The 17,476-nt window shown below is 34.7% G+C and overlaps 1 protein-coding gene across 1 annotated transcript; it reads left to right on the forward strand.

The window, feature by feature from the left end:
• Positions 1 to 1,154: 1,154 nt before the first annotated feature.
• Positions 1,155 to 15,553, forward strand: nop16 (NOP16 nucleolar protein homolog (yeast)). The gene is made up of 5 exons (XM_023261254.3): positions 1,155 to 1,357; positions 2,324 to 2,432; positions 4,829 to 4,895; positions 8,769 to 8,875; positions 14,462 to 15,553. Exons 1-5 carry the CDS (start codon positions 1,251 to 1,253, stop codon positions 14,600 to 14,602), a joined length of 531 nt encoding a protein of 176 aa, XP_023117022.1. The 5' UTR covers positions 1,155 to 1,250; the 3' UTR covers positions 14,603 to 15,553.
• The last annotated feature ends 1,923 nt before the right edge of the window (positions 15,554 to 17,476 follow it).

The raw sequence follows: 17,476 nt of genomic DNA on the forward strand, positions 1-17,476 counted from the left end.
ATACTTATAGAAATAAATTTGATGGTGAAATGATTTGCATAAGAGCAGAAAAGTGTTGAAAACTGTTTCATATAAGAGAAAAATTATATCTTCAGACACAAAATAAAAAGAGGTCAGCTCATTTTATAAAATTAATTCATTGAAGGTTTATTGTTTTATATAGTGATGCAAATAGAACTTTTTAAATATTTGGTTGATGCATCAGAATTCTTATTATTTCTTCTTCATGATTGTGAATATATTTGGAGACATTTCAATGCCAACGTTAGTAAAATTTTATCCATGTTGTTCAATTTAAATTGAGGGTGTTTAGTTTTTAGGTTAGTAATCTTCTTAAATTATTTTTTTTCAATAATAAAACAAAGTTCTTTCTTTTTAGGTTTTCCATGTGACGAACATGTACATCTTTACACTTTAAGTTTACAGTGTTGATGTTGAAATGCCCTAAAATATGCATTAAATATTTTTAACGTACATTTTCTCCAGTAGGAATAGAAATGAGAAATTATTACCAATTTAATACATTGATAATGTAAAAATACTGCAAACAAATAGCAAGAAATCAACAAGAAATTGGTGGAAATGGACGCAAAAGAAAACAACAAATCACTGCTGGTGCATAAAAGAATCACAATAAACTGAATTCAGAAGAAGATGTGCAGACAAGCAGAAATAACAGAGCTTTTAGTACAGTTTCGTTTAAAATAATTTGATGTTGAGGGTTTGTTTGACCTGTTGTGAAACACTTTCTGACTCAGAGTGACATCTAGAGGTTTAAACCAGCAGCTGCAGGAGTTCCCAGCAGTAACTATCAGTCCAAGTTGAGCTCCAAACTTAATGTATTGTTGTTGTTAATTTTACATTTTTAATGCTTATGTGTGGCTAATGATGTGTTGATTTCATGTTAATCAATTAGGACATACTTGATTCATTTTTAGAACATTATGTTATATTTGTTAATTGAAGCTTTTTTGTTTTGTGTTTTTAAAATAAGCATTTCTTGATTTATTTATTTTCAATGTTCATTTGGGGTATATATAGACCCAAAATATGTGTCGATATGTCTGTTTATTTTGTTTGCATATTTGTTTAATGTCGGAGGTCAAACGTCAACGGGGGCGTGGCTTCTAGTCACATGACCGGAAGTAAACATACACGTGTTGACTGGCTACATGTAGCGTCTATTAGCTACCCGTTAGCTTCAGATCACCAACAAACCGCCGCGGAGCCGCAGGAAAACAGAGACAGCCATGCCGAAAGCGAAGAAAGCAAGCAAGAGACACAGATTCGACTACAACAAAGACCGGAAGAAGCTGAAAAAACAGTTTATTAAGAAATACAAGCCGAGGATCGAACAGTGAGTCCGAGCCGTTAGCATGTGGGCTAACCGAGGCTAACACCGAACATGTCGGCACGCAGAGAACGATTCATTTAACGTGTTAGTTTGAGCTTCGGGTTTTACATTTAGGTGTTTTAACGGTCAGTAGAAATGTCAGGAAACCAGTAAAATCTCTGAATCTTCGCTGCAGAGCAACTGAACATGTTGTTAGCATCTGTTGAAGCTAATTTTATAACTCTGCAAAGTGACAAAACCACAAATCTGAGCTGCTTTTGATGTTTAACTTCTCCTCTGTCTTTGTTTAGAGATGTCTGCTTTAAAATCAAACGTATTTAGAGTTAAATTGGGCTCAATAACGTGTAGCTCTGTGGTTTCAGGGTTGTTATCAGTGTACGTGTGAGTGAAAAACGAAATATTTCTACACAGCATCTGAATTAAAATGATTTATAGATTTTAAAGAGTTCTTTGTGATTGGTGTAACTTGTCAGACTTTACATAAATTATATTATGGTGCCGTATGAGTGTTTTGATTAAGCTTGACACTATTTTTCAGTGAAACATGAAAGTTTTTCACCAGATGGCTTTAATAACTCAGTTTAGAAAGAAGTAATCATGTGTTGGAGAGAGAATCTGCATAAAAAGTATAAAAATATGTCAGAAAAAGGCTGTTGAAAAGCTGTTTGGCATCTTTTTCATCATGTAACACTTGCCAAAGCATCGGAAATAGTTTCTTTATGTTGTACTAGTCGTTCATTTTTTGATTTTAAGATGTTTGTAGAAGTAAAGGACTGAAAAGAACTCCGTGCAAAATACAAAGTTAATAAAAGGAGATATTAAATACTTTAAATAAATACAGAAGCAAGTAAGAACCATTTGAATAATATAAAAGACAATCAAAAAAGGGGAAAATTGAGAAGATGAACTACACAGTCTGACTGTTTTTTTTTTAATGTCATCTTGTCTCTAATGTGAGCTGGTTCTCAGTCCACAGATCCGACATGCTTGGGACGACAACAAGTCGACGGCCAGGAACCTGCAGGAGATGGGTCTGGCCTTCGATCCCAATCGAGCTCTGCCGGTGAAGAAGCAGAGGGTGAGTTACTGCTGCAGATTTGGACTGAATGTAGGACACAGAGGGGGCTTAAAGTTTGGTGCTTTTTAATTTAGAGACTTTTTTAAGGCATTTTTTAATCCCTCATTCTAGATTCAAGAACTTTATTGTCAGAAACACGGTGGTTACCCTGAGTGATGAGATTCTTGTTTTGAGATTTTCCTTCACACAACTGAAATAACAAAGACAATTTTTAAAAAAAGAGAAAATGAAATTCTTTGTGCAAATGTGAGCATCTTGTGCCATACTGTCATATGTAAACAGGCATTGATGTGTGCAAAATATTGCTATTTGTAGATATTGCAGGTGAGTCAGTAGTTTAGTAGCCTGATGGTCTGTGGATAGAAGCTGTTTTTCGTCTAGTGGTCCTCGCTTTCACACTCATGTAGCGTCTGAAGTGTGAACAGGGTGTGGTCCTTGGTGATGTCGTGGGCTGTCTTTCTTTGTGACCCAGGTGATGTAATTATCCTGTAATGGGGGGGAGGCTGCACCACAGATGAACTGTGCTGGAGAGCCTTCCTGTCCTTACTGCTGCACTTCCTGTACCATACAGTGATGGAAGTGGTCAGGACACTCACCACTGTGTATCTGTAGAAGTTGCTGAGGAGTTTGGGGGATAATCCACATTTCTGCAGCTTCCTCAGGAAGAAGAGTCTCTGTTGAGTCCTCTTGATGATCTGTTGCTTGTTTTGATGAAAAACTTTCTTTAACCCTCGTGTCGTCCTGTGGGTCAAATTAACCCGTTTTAAAGTTTGAAAATGTGGAAAAAAATATATTTTCACAGTGAAACTTCTGATGTCCACATTTTCAAAATTGTTGGGAAATTTTATAACATTTTTTGGTGGAAAAAAAGAAATGTTAAAAATGTTTCTTAAGAACATTCACAAAAAAGAAGTTTTACTGATATACATGGAATCACTTTAGATATTTTTAGGATTTTTTTTGGAAGATTTTTACTCATTTTTTTGAAAATATTTACAAGAATTTTCTTGCCAGGTTTTGGGGATTTTTTAAAATAATACTTTTAAGGGAAACTTTTATGGAATTATTGGAATTTTCTTCCTGAAGGTTTTGCAAATTTTCTGAAATTTGGGGAATTTTTTTGCTGAATTTTTGGATTTTTTTCAGACGAAACAATATTTTTTGTTGCCCGTAAATGAGAACAACAGAAGGGTTAAAGATCTTCAAAAAAATCACCAAGAGAAGGCAGCAGGATTTATTTGTCAACAAAAAATCCAGGAGTAGTTCTTAGCAGTGATAACACCCCAAGAAGAGCTGAAGATACTGAGCTGTGCATCGTCTTTTATGCTGTGAGCGTTGGTCATTTTCCACACCTATAGAGCGAATGATAGCAGTGACAGTTTTGACACCATTATACTTTTCTAAATCTACTGGTCAGATCATGACGTCAGGTTATCAGATTTGACCCTAGATCTCACTTTACAGAAGACATGCGCATTAAGTTAGCATTTGGTCATCTTTTACAGAGAACATGTCCAGACATGTTCAAACCTTTTGCTCCACATCTTACCCTCTTATGTTGTGATAGATTTTGCGTATTATACCATCGTGTATTTTGTGCATATGTTTTACCTCTGGTCTTCAGTCTAATAGCATTTGCCATAGTTATATCATCTTTTACTGTTAGCACATCGTACCCAAAAAAAAGTTACACTGCAGTTGTGAATCTAGGAGAGGTTGCTGCTGATGTGAGTGCTGTGGAGTTTGAAGGTTTTCACCCATTGATGCGTAGTGGGACGTGTTGGTCTCGGGTCGATAATCATCTCCTTAGTCTTCTCAGAGTTTAGGGAGAGATTATTATCCTGACACCGGCTGATCCACCTCATCCCTGTAGGCTGCCTCTTCTCCACCAGGTTGTAACTTCATAAGTACAGGAGATAAAGTCATTAAATTTAACACACTGGAGTTCTGATAAAAACTGAATTGAGATCACTTTTACATGATGGCAAATACTGAGTTTATCCAACAGGTTGGAGTTATAAAAACTCTCGCTGCAGTTTTGTTTTCTGCCACTAGGGAGCGACAGAGTGTTGATCAGATTCTTTAAGATGGTATTTTTCTAGAAGTGGAGCAAATATCTCAGAGAATCTCCTGAATTTAACCTGAGTGAGACTCTGCTTCAGTCCTCTGATGATTTATTTTACCTCCTCATGCTTAAAGCTAAATTAATTCATTAATTCATCACTCCCGCTTCATTAATTGAAGCAAATCTCGTCCTCTGGGCTGCAGCTTGTTTCCACGTTTCATGTCGTTAACTCTGATTAACTTCCTGCCCTGAACTCGTCTGTTGGTCGTCATCTTCACCGATCGTTTAACCCGGACTCGTCTTCACGTTTTGGTTTTCTTCACACGTGCAGCTCATCGGTGAAGACGGAGAATCCAAAGCTCCCGCCGGCGTCGTCACCAAACCCTACATCCTCACCCGTAAGTCTGAGTCCTTCAGCTTGTTCATTTATGTTTTATTTTATGTGGTGCAGCATCCTGAGTAATGGAGCTAAAAGGTCAATCTATTTTTATTTTTTTGGCTTTACAATAATGTTTGCATCCTTTAAACCTGCAAACAGGTTTGAAAGTCAAGTTATTTTTAACAAATCGCCAAAATAACACCATTTGTCAGAGTAAGAAACTGTAAAAGCAGAAAAAATTGTTGGTTTTTCGACTTTGCAAAAGTCCTTCAACTACTCATCTGGGGTTTTTTAGTTTTGTCACGAAAATTAACCAAATCTGTGCTATAAATCGTGATAATTCATCAAAATCACTTTAATTCTCCATGTCTCATTCTAAAAAATTCACTAAAAAAATAAACAATTTGCTTCAACAGATTCAGTTAAAATGGAAAACTCTGCAACAAAACAAAAAATGTTTTCCACTTTCCCACAGTCTGTGAACTAATCATGTATAATGGCCAGGTCGTCTGGGAAAATATACTAAATCTAAACCACAAAACTGAAATGTTTTCCCATCAATATCACTTCATTCTACACGTCTCATGCAAAATAATTTGTAAAAATCACATTCTACAATAAAAACTAAGATTCTGTGATGTGGAAATCATGGTATTTTATTCAAATGACTTTATTCTGCATGTCTCATTTGAAAAAAAATCCTTAAAAGTCTGCAATTTGCTTCAATCAGATTCTGTTAAAATGAAAAAAATTCTAAAATAAAAAATCATCAGGTTTTCAACTTTACAACAGTCTTTAAACTAATCCTGTATAATGTGCAGGTCTTCAGGGAAAATGAACAAAATCTAAACCATAAAATTGCAGTTTTTTTCCCATCAATATCACTTTATTCTACACGTTTTATGTAAAAAGAATTTCCAAAAATCACATTCTATGACAAAAAGAATGATTCTGTGATGTGGAAATCATGGTATTTTATTAAAATCACTTTATTCTACATGCATCATTTAAAAATTCACTAAAAATCAACCATTTACTTCAACCGGATTCTGTTGAAAAAAATCTGCAAAAAAATTTGAAAAAAATCAACAATTCTTTGAAGTAATCATGTGTAATGTGCAGGTCTTCTGGGAAAATAAAGTAAATCTAAACCATAAAGTTGCATTTTTTATCCTGTTTTTTCTCCGTTTTATGTAAAAACAATTTCACAGAATCACATTCTTTTAAAAAAAAACTACAATTCTGTGATGTGGAAATCATGGTATTTTATTAAAATCTCTTTATTCTGCCTGTCTCATTTAAAAAGTTACGCAAAATACACAGTTTGCTTCAACTATATTCTGCTAAATTTAAAAAAAAAGTAACAGACTTTCCAGCACAGTGGTGACTGACTCAGCTGTAACCAAAACATGTTTTCATTTTCAAAACCGCCAAAATTACACCATTTATCAGAGACGTAAACTGTAAAAACAGAAAAAATCATCAGGATTTCAACTTTCCAACAGTCCTTGAACTAATCATGTGTGATGTTTTGGTCTACTGGGAAAAAATAAACAAATCTAAGCCTGAAAGTGTCCAAAAATAAACCACGTTTTATGACAGAAAACAAGCATTCTGTGATGTGGATAATATGATATTTCATCACAACCAGCTGATTCTAAGTGCCGCATTTAAAAATTTACTAAAAATCAACCATTTGCTTCAACCAGGTTCTGTTCAAACCAAAAAATTCTGCACTTTTTAGCACAACAGAGAAGAAAATTTCTTCCACTTGTTTCCTGCATTGATCACTGTGGCAATAATGTGTATTTCAGTGTGAAAGGTATTTTATAATTTTAAAAAAATCCCCAAAATGATTCCGTTTATCAGAGCAAGAAACAGTAAAAACTGAAAAAATCATCAGATTTTTTATTTTCCAACAGTCCTTGAACTACTCATGTGGTGTTTGATTCTGCTGGGAAAATAAACCAAATCTAAGCAGTAAAACTGCATATTTTCCCATCATTATCCCTTTATTCTGCATGTTTTTATCTACAAAGATTTACAAAATTCTATAACAAAAAAAAACCCAAAAATGATAAGATAAATTACTAAAACTGTTTGCTGTGTCCAGATTCTATTAACACCAAAAAATTCTGCACTTTTTTTTGTAGCACAACAGAGAATCCATGACTGACTCAGCTGAGACCAACAGCAACATGAAAGAAATTAATCAGTTTCAATCAAAATTGTTCCTTTTATCAGAGACAAAAACTGTAAAAACAGAAGAAATCATGAAGTTTTCTATTTTCCAACAGTCCTTGAACTAATCATATGTGATGTTCGGTTTTGCTGGGAAAAATAAACCAAATCTAAGCTTTAAAATGGCTTCATTCTAAAAAGTAATCAAAAATACACCACATTCTATAACAAAAACCAAAGTCCTGTTTTGTGTAACTTTGTGCAGAAAATGAAACAAATCGTGACATTTAATCAGAATCTCTTTATTCCGCACGTCTCGTTTCAAAATTCACAAAAAATAAACTGTTTACTTTAACCAGATTCTGTCACAAAATAAAAATTCTGAGCTTCTCAGTGCAACTGAGGATCTCAGACTGACTCAGCTGAGATCAATGGTCGGTTTCCAAAAATTCAGAGAGTTTTTGGCTGAACTGCAGGCTGTTTCTCCACGGAGAAGCGAGGAAACAAGTCAAATATTCATAGTGTGAAGAGTTTGTTTCCAGTTTTCAGTTAGCAACTGTGGACAAATATTAAACATTATTGGAGGTTGTTTCAAGTTAAGTGAAATGAATAGTCAAAGAAATGTAACTTTTTTCTTTTTTTATGAGTTTATTTAATTAAAAGTGTATTTTTAGTCCTTGTTTCCTTTCAGTCAGATTAAAACATTTAACCCTGCTGTTGTCTTCATTTACAGGCACCAAAAAATATTGTTTCCTTGTCTGAAAAAAATCCTAAAATTCTGCAAAAAAATTCCCCAAATTTCTGAAAATTTGCAAAACCTTCAGGAAGAAAATTCCAATAATTCCTTAAAAGTTTCCCTTAAAAGTTTTATTTTAAAAACATCCCCCAAATTTTGCAAGAAAATTCTTGTAAATATTTTCAAAAATGAGTAAAAATCTTCCACGAAAAATCCTAAAAATATCTAAAGTGATTCCATATATATCGGTAAAACTTCTAATATTTTCTATAAGAACATTCACATAAAAATCAACCAAAATCCAGCGAAATTTGCTGGATTTTGGTTGATTTTTTTTGTGAATGTTCTTAAAGAAACATTTTTAACATTTGTTTTTTTCCACCAAAAAATGTTCAAAGATTTCCCAAAAATGTTGAAAATGTGGACATCAGAAGTTTCACTGTGAAAATACAGTTTTTTCCACATTTTCAAACTTTAAACTGTTCGATTTGACCTGCAGGACAACATGAGGATTAAAGTGATTCATGTAGAAATGTGGTGTTTTGTGCACTTCAGGAAGCTTAATAAGATTATTTTCTGATTTCCTCTCTCTGTCGGAGAAAACTCCACAAAGTGTCTCATTTGAGTTTGAATTCAGTTTTGTTTTGAGTCAAACTTCACTATGAAAATCCTCCAAATGTTTCCCGTGAAGCAGCTTCATGTTTTCTTCGTTTGTTGCCACTTCAAGGATCTTTTCCTGATATTCGGTGCAGTCGGCTCCTAATTAGAGCGTTTTGTTGTTGTGAGAGAAGCTGGGAGGCCTTCAGGACTTTAATTCCTCCAGTGGAGCAGCTTTTTAAATGATTTCTCTCCTCTTTTGCTCCTTATCTTCTCCACAAACAGGAATGTAAAGACAGAAATTTAGGAAAAATGGAGTTTTGAGTCATTCTTAACACATTTCGAATCCTTTGAGTTTGGTTCTTTGTGTGTTTTCAGATCTTCAGGAGGAAGCGAGTCTCCCAGAGAAAGACACCAAGACTTTATCCTCCGACCTGATCGAGTTCGTCCAGCACATGATCCGAGAACACAAAGACGACTACAAGGTGAGAAAACCAACCGAATATCAACACTTCTCTTCTGTTTCTTCAGTATTTTGCTCAACGGCAGCCTAAACAGAGTCTTTGCAAGGTCAAATATCTGCTGCAAGTCAATTCTCGCTACGTTTTACAGCTAAAGCTGCAGAATTATCAGTAATTTCTACAAAAAAATGAGTTTTTTATTATATGTGGGTCAAAATAATGAGCTTTTATTCACTGTAAAGACTCATTTTCTCTGTTATCTGCTGGTTTTATTTGGGTTTGCTCCAAAATAACGAGGGAATAATGAGGTTTAGAAGCAGCAGTGGTGGTTTTGCATGACTGAACTCAGTATTTATATTGATTACAGTCGACCGAAACACTCTGCTGTGTTTTCCAAATGATTTCCTCAAAGCTTTTCTCACCTTTTCCTCAAAACTAGCTGATATTCTGCAGGATTTTTTTGAAGAAAAGTGCTGCATTTTGTTCGCAATTCTAATAGAAATGTAGAAAGTTTTAGTTGCTTCATTTATATTTGAGTTTTCAGAAAAGTAGAACAAGATTTAAATGAAAAATGCTAACAAAGTGTTAGAAATGTGCTTCAGAATGTGTGTAAGCAGCACAAACTTCAGAATATTTAGTAAAGTTAAAAAGAATCCACTTTATGATTCTTCTGTTTGTCTTTTTTACCAAACTGATGGATATTTAGTCAATTTATGACCTAATTTTCACTTTTATGATGCGTTATTTTACTTAAAAACTCAAATATTAAACAATAATTCTGGTTCAGAATGAGGAAACTTTTCATGTTTGTTCCTCCTACAGAAAATAGTCATTCTGAGTCGCATTTTTTGACTGAAAGCAACAAATTGTTCTTGTTTTTTTCCTATTAGGTACACATTTTAGGTCATTATGGACACGTTGCAAGCCATTTTAGATGGGTTTTAAGTCATTTAGGACTAGTTTTGAGTCATTTTTTGACCAAGTTTTGAGTCATCTTGGGCAGATTTTCAGTCATTTTTGACAAATTCGGTCAAGTTTTGAGTAATTTAGGATAAGGTCATTTGGTGACCTGGAATAATTGTTTTCCACACATTTTAGAGGATTTTGGATTGTTTTAGGTCATTATGGACAAGATTCAAGCCATTTGGGCTGGTTTTATTCATTTCTAGATTAAGTTTTAGTAATTTTGGACAAATGTTGAGTTGTTTTTGACAAGTGTGATCAAATTTTTAAGTATTTTTTGACAATTTTGAGTCATTTTGGACAAATTTTGAGTCATTCAGGAGTAATAATAATCCTTTTGAACGGATTTGAGGTCATTTTAGACAAGTTTTGAGTCTTTGGGCAAATTTCCAGTCATTAGGTGCAAATTTTAGGTCATTGTGGACAAATTTCAAGCCATTTTGGACTAATTTAATCATTTTCTTGATGAATTTTGAATGATTTGGGACTGTTCATAATCGTTTTCAATACATTTTAGATTACATTGGATTGTTTACCCCATAAGTACACTACAAAACATATGAGGGAAGTTATTGAATTGTATTACTAATAGAAAATTACCTAAAATTATTTTTTTAAAAAATAATATTTTATATCAAACCAAGAGTTGTACTATGATGAGGAGGACAGTTTATGGCTGCAGTAAATTTGTTGACACTACAATGCATAAGAGTTAAGTTATTGATTTTTTTTTTTAATACAAAAAAAATCCTTAAAATTATGGAAAAAAAAGTTTAATGTCAAACCAAGAGTTGTACTATGACGAGGAGGAGAGAGTTTATGGCTGCAGTAAATTTGTTGACACTACAATGCATAAGAGTTAAGTTATTGATTTTTTTTTTAATACAAAAAAAATCCTTAAAATTATGGAAAAAAAAGTTTAATGTCAAACCAAGAGTTGTAGTATGAGCAGCAGGAGTCAGTTGCTGGCTGCAGTAAATGTGTTGAATATTTGTGTTTCTTCGCTGTTTGCAGCGGTTTTGCATTTTGCAGACGGTCCCTGTTCACTCGTCACACAACCAGCTGCTCATAGACACCAATGTTATTTCTGCAGCTACTTTTGATTAAACTGGGCTTGTAGCACATTGTCTACCTTACAACGATGGAAAAGAGGCATCGTTTATGTTTAGACAACGTATATTTAATGAGTTATTGATGCCGGAAGTCCCAATTTGTGAATATCTTTCTGACTTTACCGAACTGTGTTTTGTTTCCTGACATCGCCGTAATTCGCTGGTTTCATGCTGTCATTTGCGAGCATTTCACTACAAATAACATAATTCTGTCTTGTCCTTTAATAAAACCAAATTTAAGGTAACTCTCGAGGTATAGCTGGAGTCTTTCGGTACTGATGAATCTTCACCTGTTCTGTGTTTTTCAGACACCGTTTCCGTCAGTAATTTTCTAACTGTAACACAAATTAATGAACTAGAGACAACCTGAAGAAAGACCAAATAAATGTGTTTTAAAAATATTTTATAGGTAGACTTGTGATGACACAGTGAGTCTGTTACTCTGATTTTATCCAGAATGTAAAAATCTATTTTTTATAACATCACAGCCTCAGAGCAGACAAAGCTTCCCGCCCCCCCGTCAGATCTCTGGCGCCCCCCCCAGGGGGGCGCAGACCCCAGGTTGGGAACCACTGCTTTAGGTCATTATGGACAATTTTCAAACTGTATGGGGCTTGTTTTGTTCATTTCTTGAGTAAATTTTCATAATTTTGGACAAATGTTGAGTTACTTCTGATCAAGGTCATTATTGACATGTTTCAAGCCATTTTGAACTGGTTTTAGTCAATTTTTTGGCCAAATTTTAACACATTTTAGGCAAGTTTTCAGAAATTTTTGACATGTTTGAGTCAGTTTAAGTTTTGAGAAATTTAGGACTCGTTTGAGTCATTTGTGATACATTTTGAGTCATTCAGGACTAGTTATAATCCTTTTGTAGAAATTTTAGGTCATTTTGGACAAGTTTTTGGCCTTTTGGGGCAAATTTCCAGTCATTAGGGACAAATTTTAGATCATTTTGGACAAGTTTCAATCCATTTTGACCAGTTTTAGTCATTTTATTGACAGATTTTGAGTCATTTTAGACTTTTAGGGTTCAAAGACGTAGTGCTGGGCGATATGACGATACATATCGTGAGAACGGTAGAAAAGTGTCTATCGTGCCATTTCTCTTCTATCGTTTCTAACCTAATTTTATCAATTATTACAGCAAATTTATCATTAAATAGCCTGCGACGATTGTATTAGTGTTTTCTTGTCACGATGCATACTCTAAGTTTATATAAATGAAAATAAAGTAGAATAAAAAAGAGATTTTTCGCAAAGAAAGTCCGTTTTGTGGTTTTGCGACATGATGCTGCTTTACGTTCTTTGATTCTCACGCGGGTTTGCGACATGCTTTACGTTACTTAACTCATGAGTGCTGAGAGATGGACGTGCAACAGGTAGGGCTGGACTGAATAGCAGTTTCTGGGCTCCGGATATTCGGTCCCCTCCTTAACGTCCGAGGGAGGAATTTGACGGACGGACGGAGGAATGACTTGAATATTCGGTTCGGTCCGTGAGGTCAGAGGCGGTGAGCTAATGGAGGAAAGAGCCGAATTTTCGGCTCGGTTCGTAACGCCCGACGGGGGTGGAGGTAGGAGGGGGCGAATATTCGGATTTCAAAATTAATATCTGCATACCACCATGGGGACCGAATATTCAGATCCAGCCCTAGCAACAGGTTGAAGTTTCATGGAGAAAAGTAAGCAATGAAATTTTTGTCAAACTTTTCAGAGAATAACTGAAAACATACTTTGTTGTGGTATATCGTCATATATATCGTTATTGTGATATAAAATAATCCACATCGTGATACAGGATTTTTTTCCATATCACCTAGCACTACAAAGACGTCAGAGAAAGGAGAGCTGGTTGAATGTTTGTATCCTAATGATAGTAATGTTTGGTTTTATTGAAGGTTTGCTGCAGAAGTTTAAATTAACTTTTATCAGAAAACAGCTTCATTCAGATGGATTTCCTTAAAAACAAAAGGAGCCAAGTCATTCCTGGGAGTTTAGTCAGAATCAGTCCGAAACAGGAGAGAAACTGATACTCTGAGCTTCTTCTACAATCACACGTCCTTGACTTTAAAGCCTGGAAAGCTGCGATAAAAGAGAAATGTGTTTTCCTCATGTTTGGTGATCAACAGCTCAGACTGCAGACGGAATAAAACAGGTTTTACCATCGACCTTTAAATGTTAGGAGTCACTCGGAGCTCCTGTTACTATTATTTGTCGAGTTCTTCTTCAGGAAAAAAGCAGCAAAAAGGTTCAACTTAAATCACAGAGCAAAGAGAAGGCAAGAGTTCCTTCTGTCTTTATTTCATTGACGAAACATTGAAATACAGCAGAATAAAAAGTGACCGTTCAAGACAAGAAAAGAGGAAAAGTTCTACATGAAAACTGAACTGGAGCAGATTGATCCGTGTGACGAGTTTCCGTGTTAAAGATGTTATCTTAAAAAAAATCACCAAAATTCCACTATTTATTCGAGGTAGAAACTGTAAAAACAGAAAAAATCTGAGAGGTTTCAACTTTCCGACAGTCCTTGAAGTAATCGTGTGGGATGTTTGGTTCTGCTGGGAAAATTAACCAAATCTAAGCATTAAAATGCATTTTTTTTTTTTTTTTTTTAAATCGTAATTAGAAAAAATCTAAAAATAAACTATATTCTAGATTTTAAAAATCTGCAATGTGGAATTTTGTGGATAAAATTAAACAAATCTGGCTTTTTAAAAAAAAAATCTAAATCACTTTGTTCAACATGTCTCTAACAATTTATTAAGACTAGTTTTAGTCATTTTTGGACAAATTTTGTGTCAGTTTGATCAAGTTTTGAATATTTTCGCATGATTTTGAGTCATCTGTGATACATTTGCGATTCGTAATAATCATTTTGAACAGTTTGTAGGTCATTGTAGACAAGTTTCAAGCCATTCTAGAATAATTTTGAGTCATTGTTGATACATTTTGAGTCATTCAGGACTAGTAATAATCCTTTTAAACAACTTTTCAGTCATTTTGGACTAGTTTTAGTCTTTTTTTTTTGGCCAGATTTTGACTCATCTTGGACAGATTTTCAGTTACTCATTTTTATCAAGTTTAGGACAAATTTCAGTCATTCCTGATAAATTTTGAGTCATTTGGGATTAATAATTATTCTTTTGAACCAATTTTAGGTCATCTTGGACAGGTTTTAGTCATGATTGCCAGAATTTGGACAAATTTTTTTATTCCTTTTTGACAAGTTTGAGTCTATTTGAAAATGACCGGAGCAAAGAAGAGATGCACAGAAACTGCTTGGAGTTTAGAGAGTTCATTTAAGGTTTTCTTCATCCTTCAACATTTTACCGGCTTTAGTTATCTGATTAAATCTGACCCCAGTTCAGAATCTAATTCAGTTTATCTTTACTGACATCTGTGTGATGCAGAGAGTAAAAAATGGGACTCAGAGGCGAGACAATTCAACACCTCTGCATATTTTACCAACCTAGAACTTAATATCTATGTTTGTAGTAGAATATTTCTTTACTTTGGGTTGTGTTTCTTTACAGGCGATGGCTAGAGATGAGAAGAACTACTACCAGGACACGCCCAAACAGATCAAGAGGAAAATCAACGAGTACAAGCGCTGCCACTCGCAACATTTCGATGAATTCATGAACTCACTCGTCCCTCAGCCGATGGTGGAATAGAAAAGAACCAGAGGCTTCACATTCAGACTGTTTGGACAAACCCAACGGTGACGGACGGTGGAGACGTCCAGGAGCCCTGTTGGGATTTTTACTTTCATTTTTACCATTTTATTGCAGGAATTTTGTCCTGAAGTTGCCACCAGCTGTACTCTGTTCTCCAAGTCAAACACGACTGAAATGTTGTTTAAATGCATCATTTAAACTCCTTTAATCTCATCTAGGAGGCGTTTTTTTTGTCCCTGCAGGATGGAAAATATCTCCAGATTCCAGATCAGTAATAGGTCACGCTGTTGGACAGTTTAGGAGCCAAACATCTGAGTTAAATCACCAGAAGTCTCTGCTTTTCTTATTGTTTTCTGCTGTTTTTAGTGATGTGTGAATGTCCTACCAAACCCTTCATAAATGTCTGGATATTTATCAGCTCCTATATTTACTGCTTTCTTCTTTTGGCTCAGCTCCAACTCTGCACCAAGTTTCATGGAAATCAGAGTCTTAGTTTTTCTATAATCCTGCTGAGAGTCAAGCAAACAGCAGAGCAAACCAACAGATCAGCAAACAAAACAGAACCTGGTCAACGACAAGCGCTGCAGAATGAAGAAAAATGATAAATCTGACTTACAGGTACAGAAATCAGAAATGACCTTCGATAAAAGGATTCCAAAGCTGCCAGAAATTGTCTGATTTATGATGAAAAATCCACTTTTCAGCCAGAAACACTAGATTTGCTCCCTGAAGTTTAGCATTTGTGCCAAAAAATGAAGGTAAAATGAGGAAAACCTGATAAATAGTTCAGATTGTATATGTTTTGGATTCATCAATAATCTGCTTTTCAGTGTTTCTGGACATTATCAGGAGGTTTTATGTGTTTTGCCTCTAAGACAACGGTTTGAGTTGATTTTCTAAAGGTGAATTTGGTGTAAAATACAATAAAATTCATGCAAAGAAGCTGAATCTTTTAGAATCCAGTCTTCATGATTCTACGACTTCAAGAGATCCTTCATTCTTTATTTCATCAAATAAAATTCAGACAATTCCGGACAAGAAATGAGGAAAAGTTCTCCATAAAAACTAAACAATAACAAATGTTTTCATGCCGTTTATCAGGTGAACTGGAGCAGATTGATCAGTTTAACGTGTTATATGAGTTCCAGTGTTAAAGATATGTTATCTTTAAAAAGTCGCCAAAATTCCATTTATCAGATGCGGAAACTTTAAAAATCTGAGAGTTTTCAACTTTCTGACAGTCCTTGAAGTAATCGTGTGAGATGTTCAGTTCTGCTGGGAAAATTAACCAAATCTAAGCATAAAATTGTGACTTTTTTCTCTTTTTTTGGATCAAAATCACTTCATTAAAAAAAATCTAAAAAAATATACCACATTATATATTTTTTAAATATCTGTGATGTGGAGTTTTGTGGAGAAAATGAATCAAATAGTATTTTTTTTTATTATCAATAATCAAATGTCTCATTTTAAAAAAATATAAAATAAAATCTTTGCTTGAACCAGATTCTGTTTAAAAAAATAAAAAATAAAAAAAATCTGAGCTCCCCAAACCCTGAAAAATAATTCAGATTGTAGAAGTTTTGGATCACCCAATAATCTGCTTTTCAGTATTTCTGGACATAATCAGGAGCTTTTATGTGTTTTGCCTCTAAAACAAAAATTTGAGTTGGTTTTCTGGAGGTAAATTTGGTGCAAAGTTTTATAAAAGTCTCCAGAAGTTGAATCTTTTAGAATCCAGTCTTCAGGACTCTTAAGACTTCTAAGAATTTGGGTACAGTTGTTAATTATTCCTTTTAAACCGTGATGTTTTCCAGCTTCGACTGTTTAAATCAGGCTGTTTTCTTCTTGAATAGAAACTCTCAGGCACTGGACGTGAAAATTTTCACTGCAGTGAAGAAAATCCCAGTTTGTGTTCATGAACTCCTGGTTTAGAGTCAATAACTTCATTGGGACGCCTTAAAAAACAGGTTGTTAGGAGATGAAAACATTCTACTTTCTCTCTTTCTAAGCATAAATATTAATTTAAACCTTTTAGGGGATTCAAACTCTGATGTAAAAAAGTTTTTTTCTGAGATCTCAGGTTATAAATCTTGATGTTGTTGAAATAATGAAGGTCGGTTCAGTCAGCGAAGACACAAGTGAAGATAACTGAGGAGAAAATGAGAAAATCAACCATGAAAAGGTCACGACGAACTCAGAAAATAAATTATATCTGTGATGCCTCTTAAAGGAAAACAGGAAACTGCAGGAGATGATCTGAGTTCTTCTTTAACAACAAATCCTCTGAAAACACCACCACATGCTGGCAATACCTTCTGTATTTCAGGATTATTTTTTTTACATTTTAGAGGAATGAAGAGGTAAAATTAAGTTTCTAGGCAAGTACGAACAAAACAGCATCAGTCTATGTTCATTCAGACAGATCAGAGTTTAACTTTTTGTTATTTAGGAACCAAAGATAAAAGGTTTTGTAAAGAATATCAGGTTTTTAGATTTTTTTAGCTATGAAGCCATTTTAAAGGTTCAATATCTCCAGATATTTAACTCCCACAGCTGTAAAATTTGGTGAAACTTAAGAAAAAATAGTCTTCATTAAAAACAAATGAGGGCTGCACAGTGGTGTAGTGGTTAGCACTTCCGCCTTGCAGCGAGAAGGTCCCTGGTTCACGTCCCGGCTTTCCCGGGATCTTTCTGCATGGAGTTTGCATGTTCTCCCTGTGCATGCGTGGGTTTTCTCCGGGTACTCCGGCTTCCTCCCACAGTCCAAAAATATGCTGAGGTTAATTGATCATTCTAAATTGCCCGTAGGTGTGAATGTGAGAGTGATTGTTTGTCTTTGTATGTAGCCCTGTGACAGACTGGTGACCT

The sequence above is a fragment of the Amphiprion ocellaris genome, chromosome 14 (assembly GCF_022539595.1).
Source record: "Amphiprion ocellaris isolate individual 3 ecotype Okinawa chromosome 14, ASM2253959v1, whole genome shotgun sequence".
Taxonomy (NCBI): domain Eukaryota; kingdom Metazoa; phylum Chordata; class Actinopteri; family Pomacentridae; genus Amphiprion; species Amphiprion ocellaris.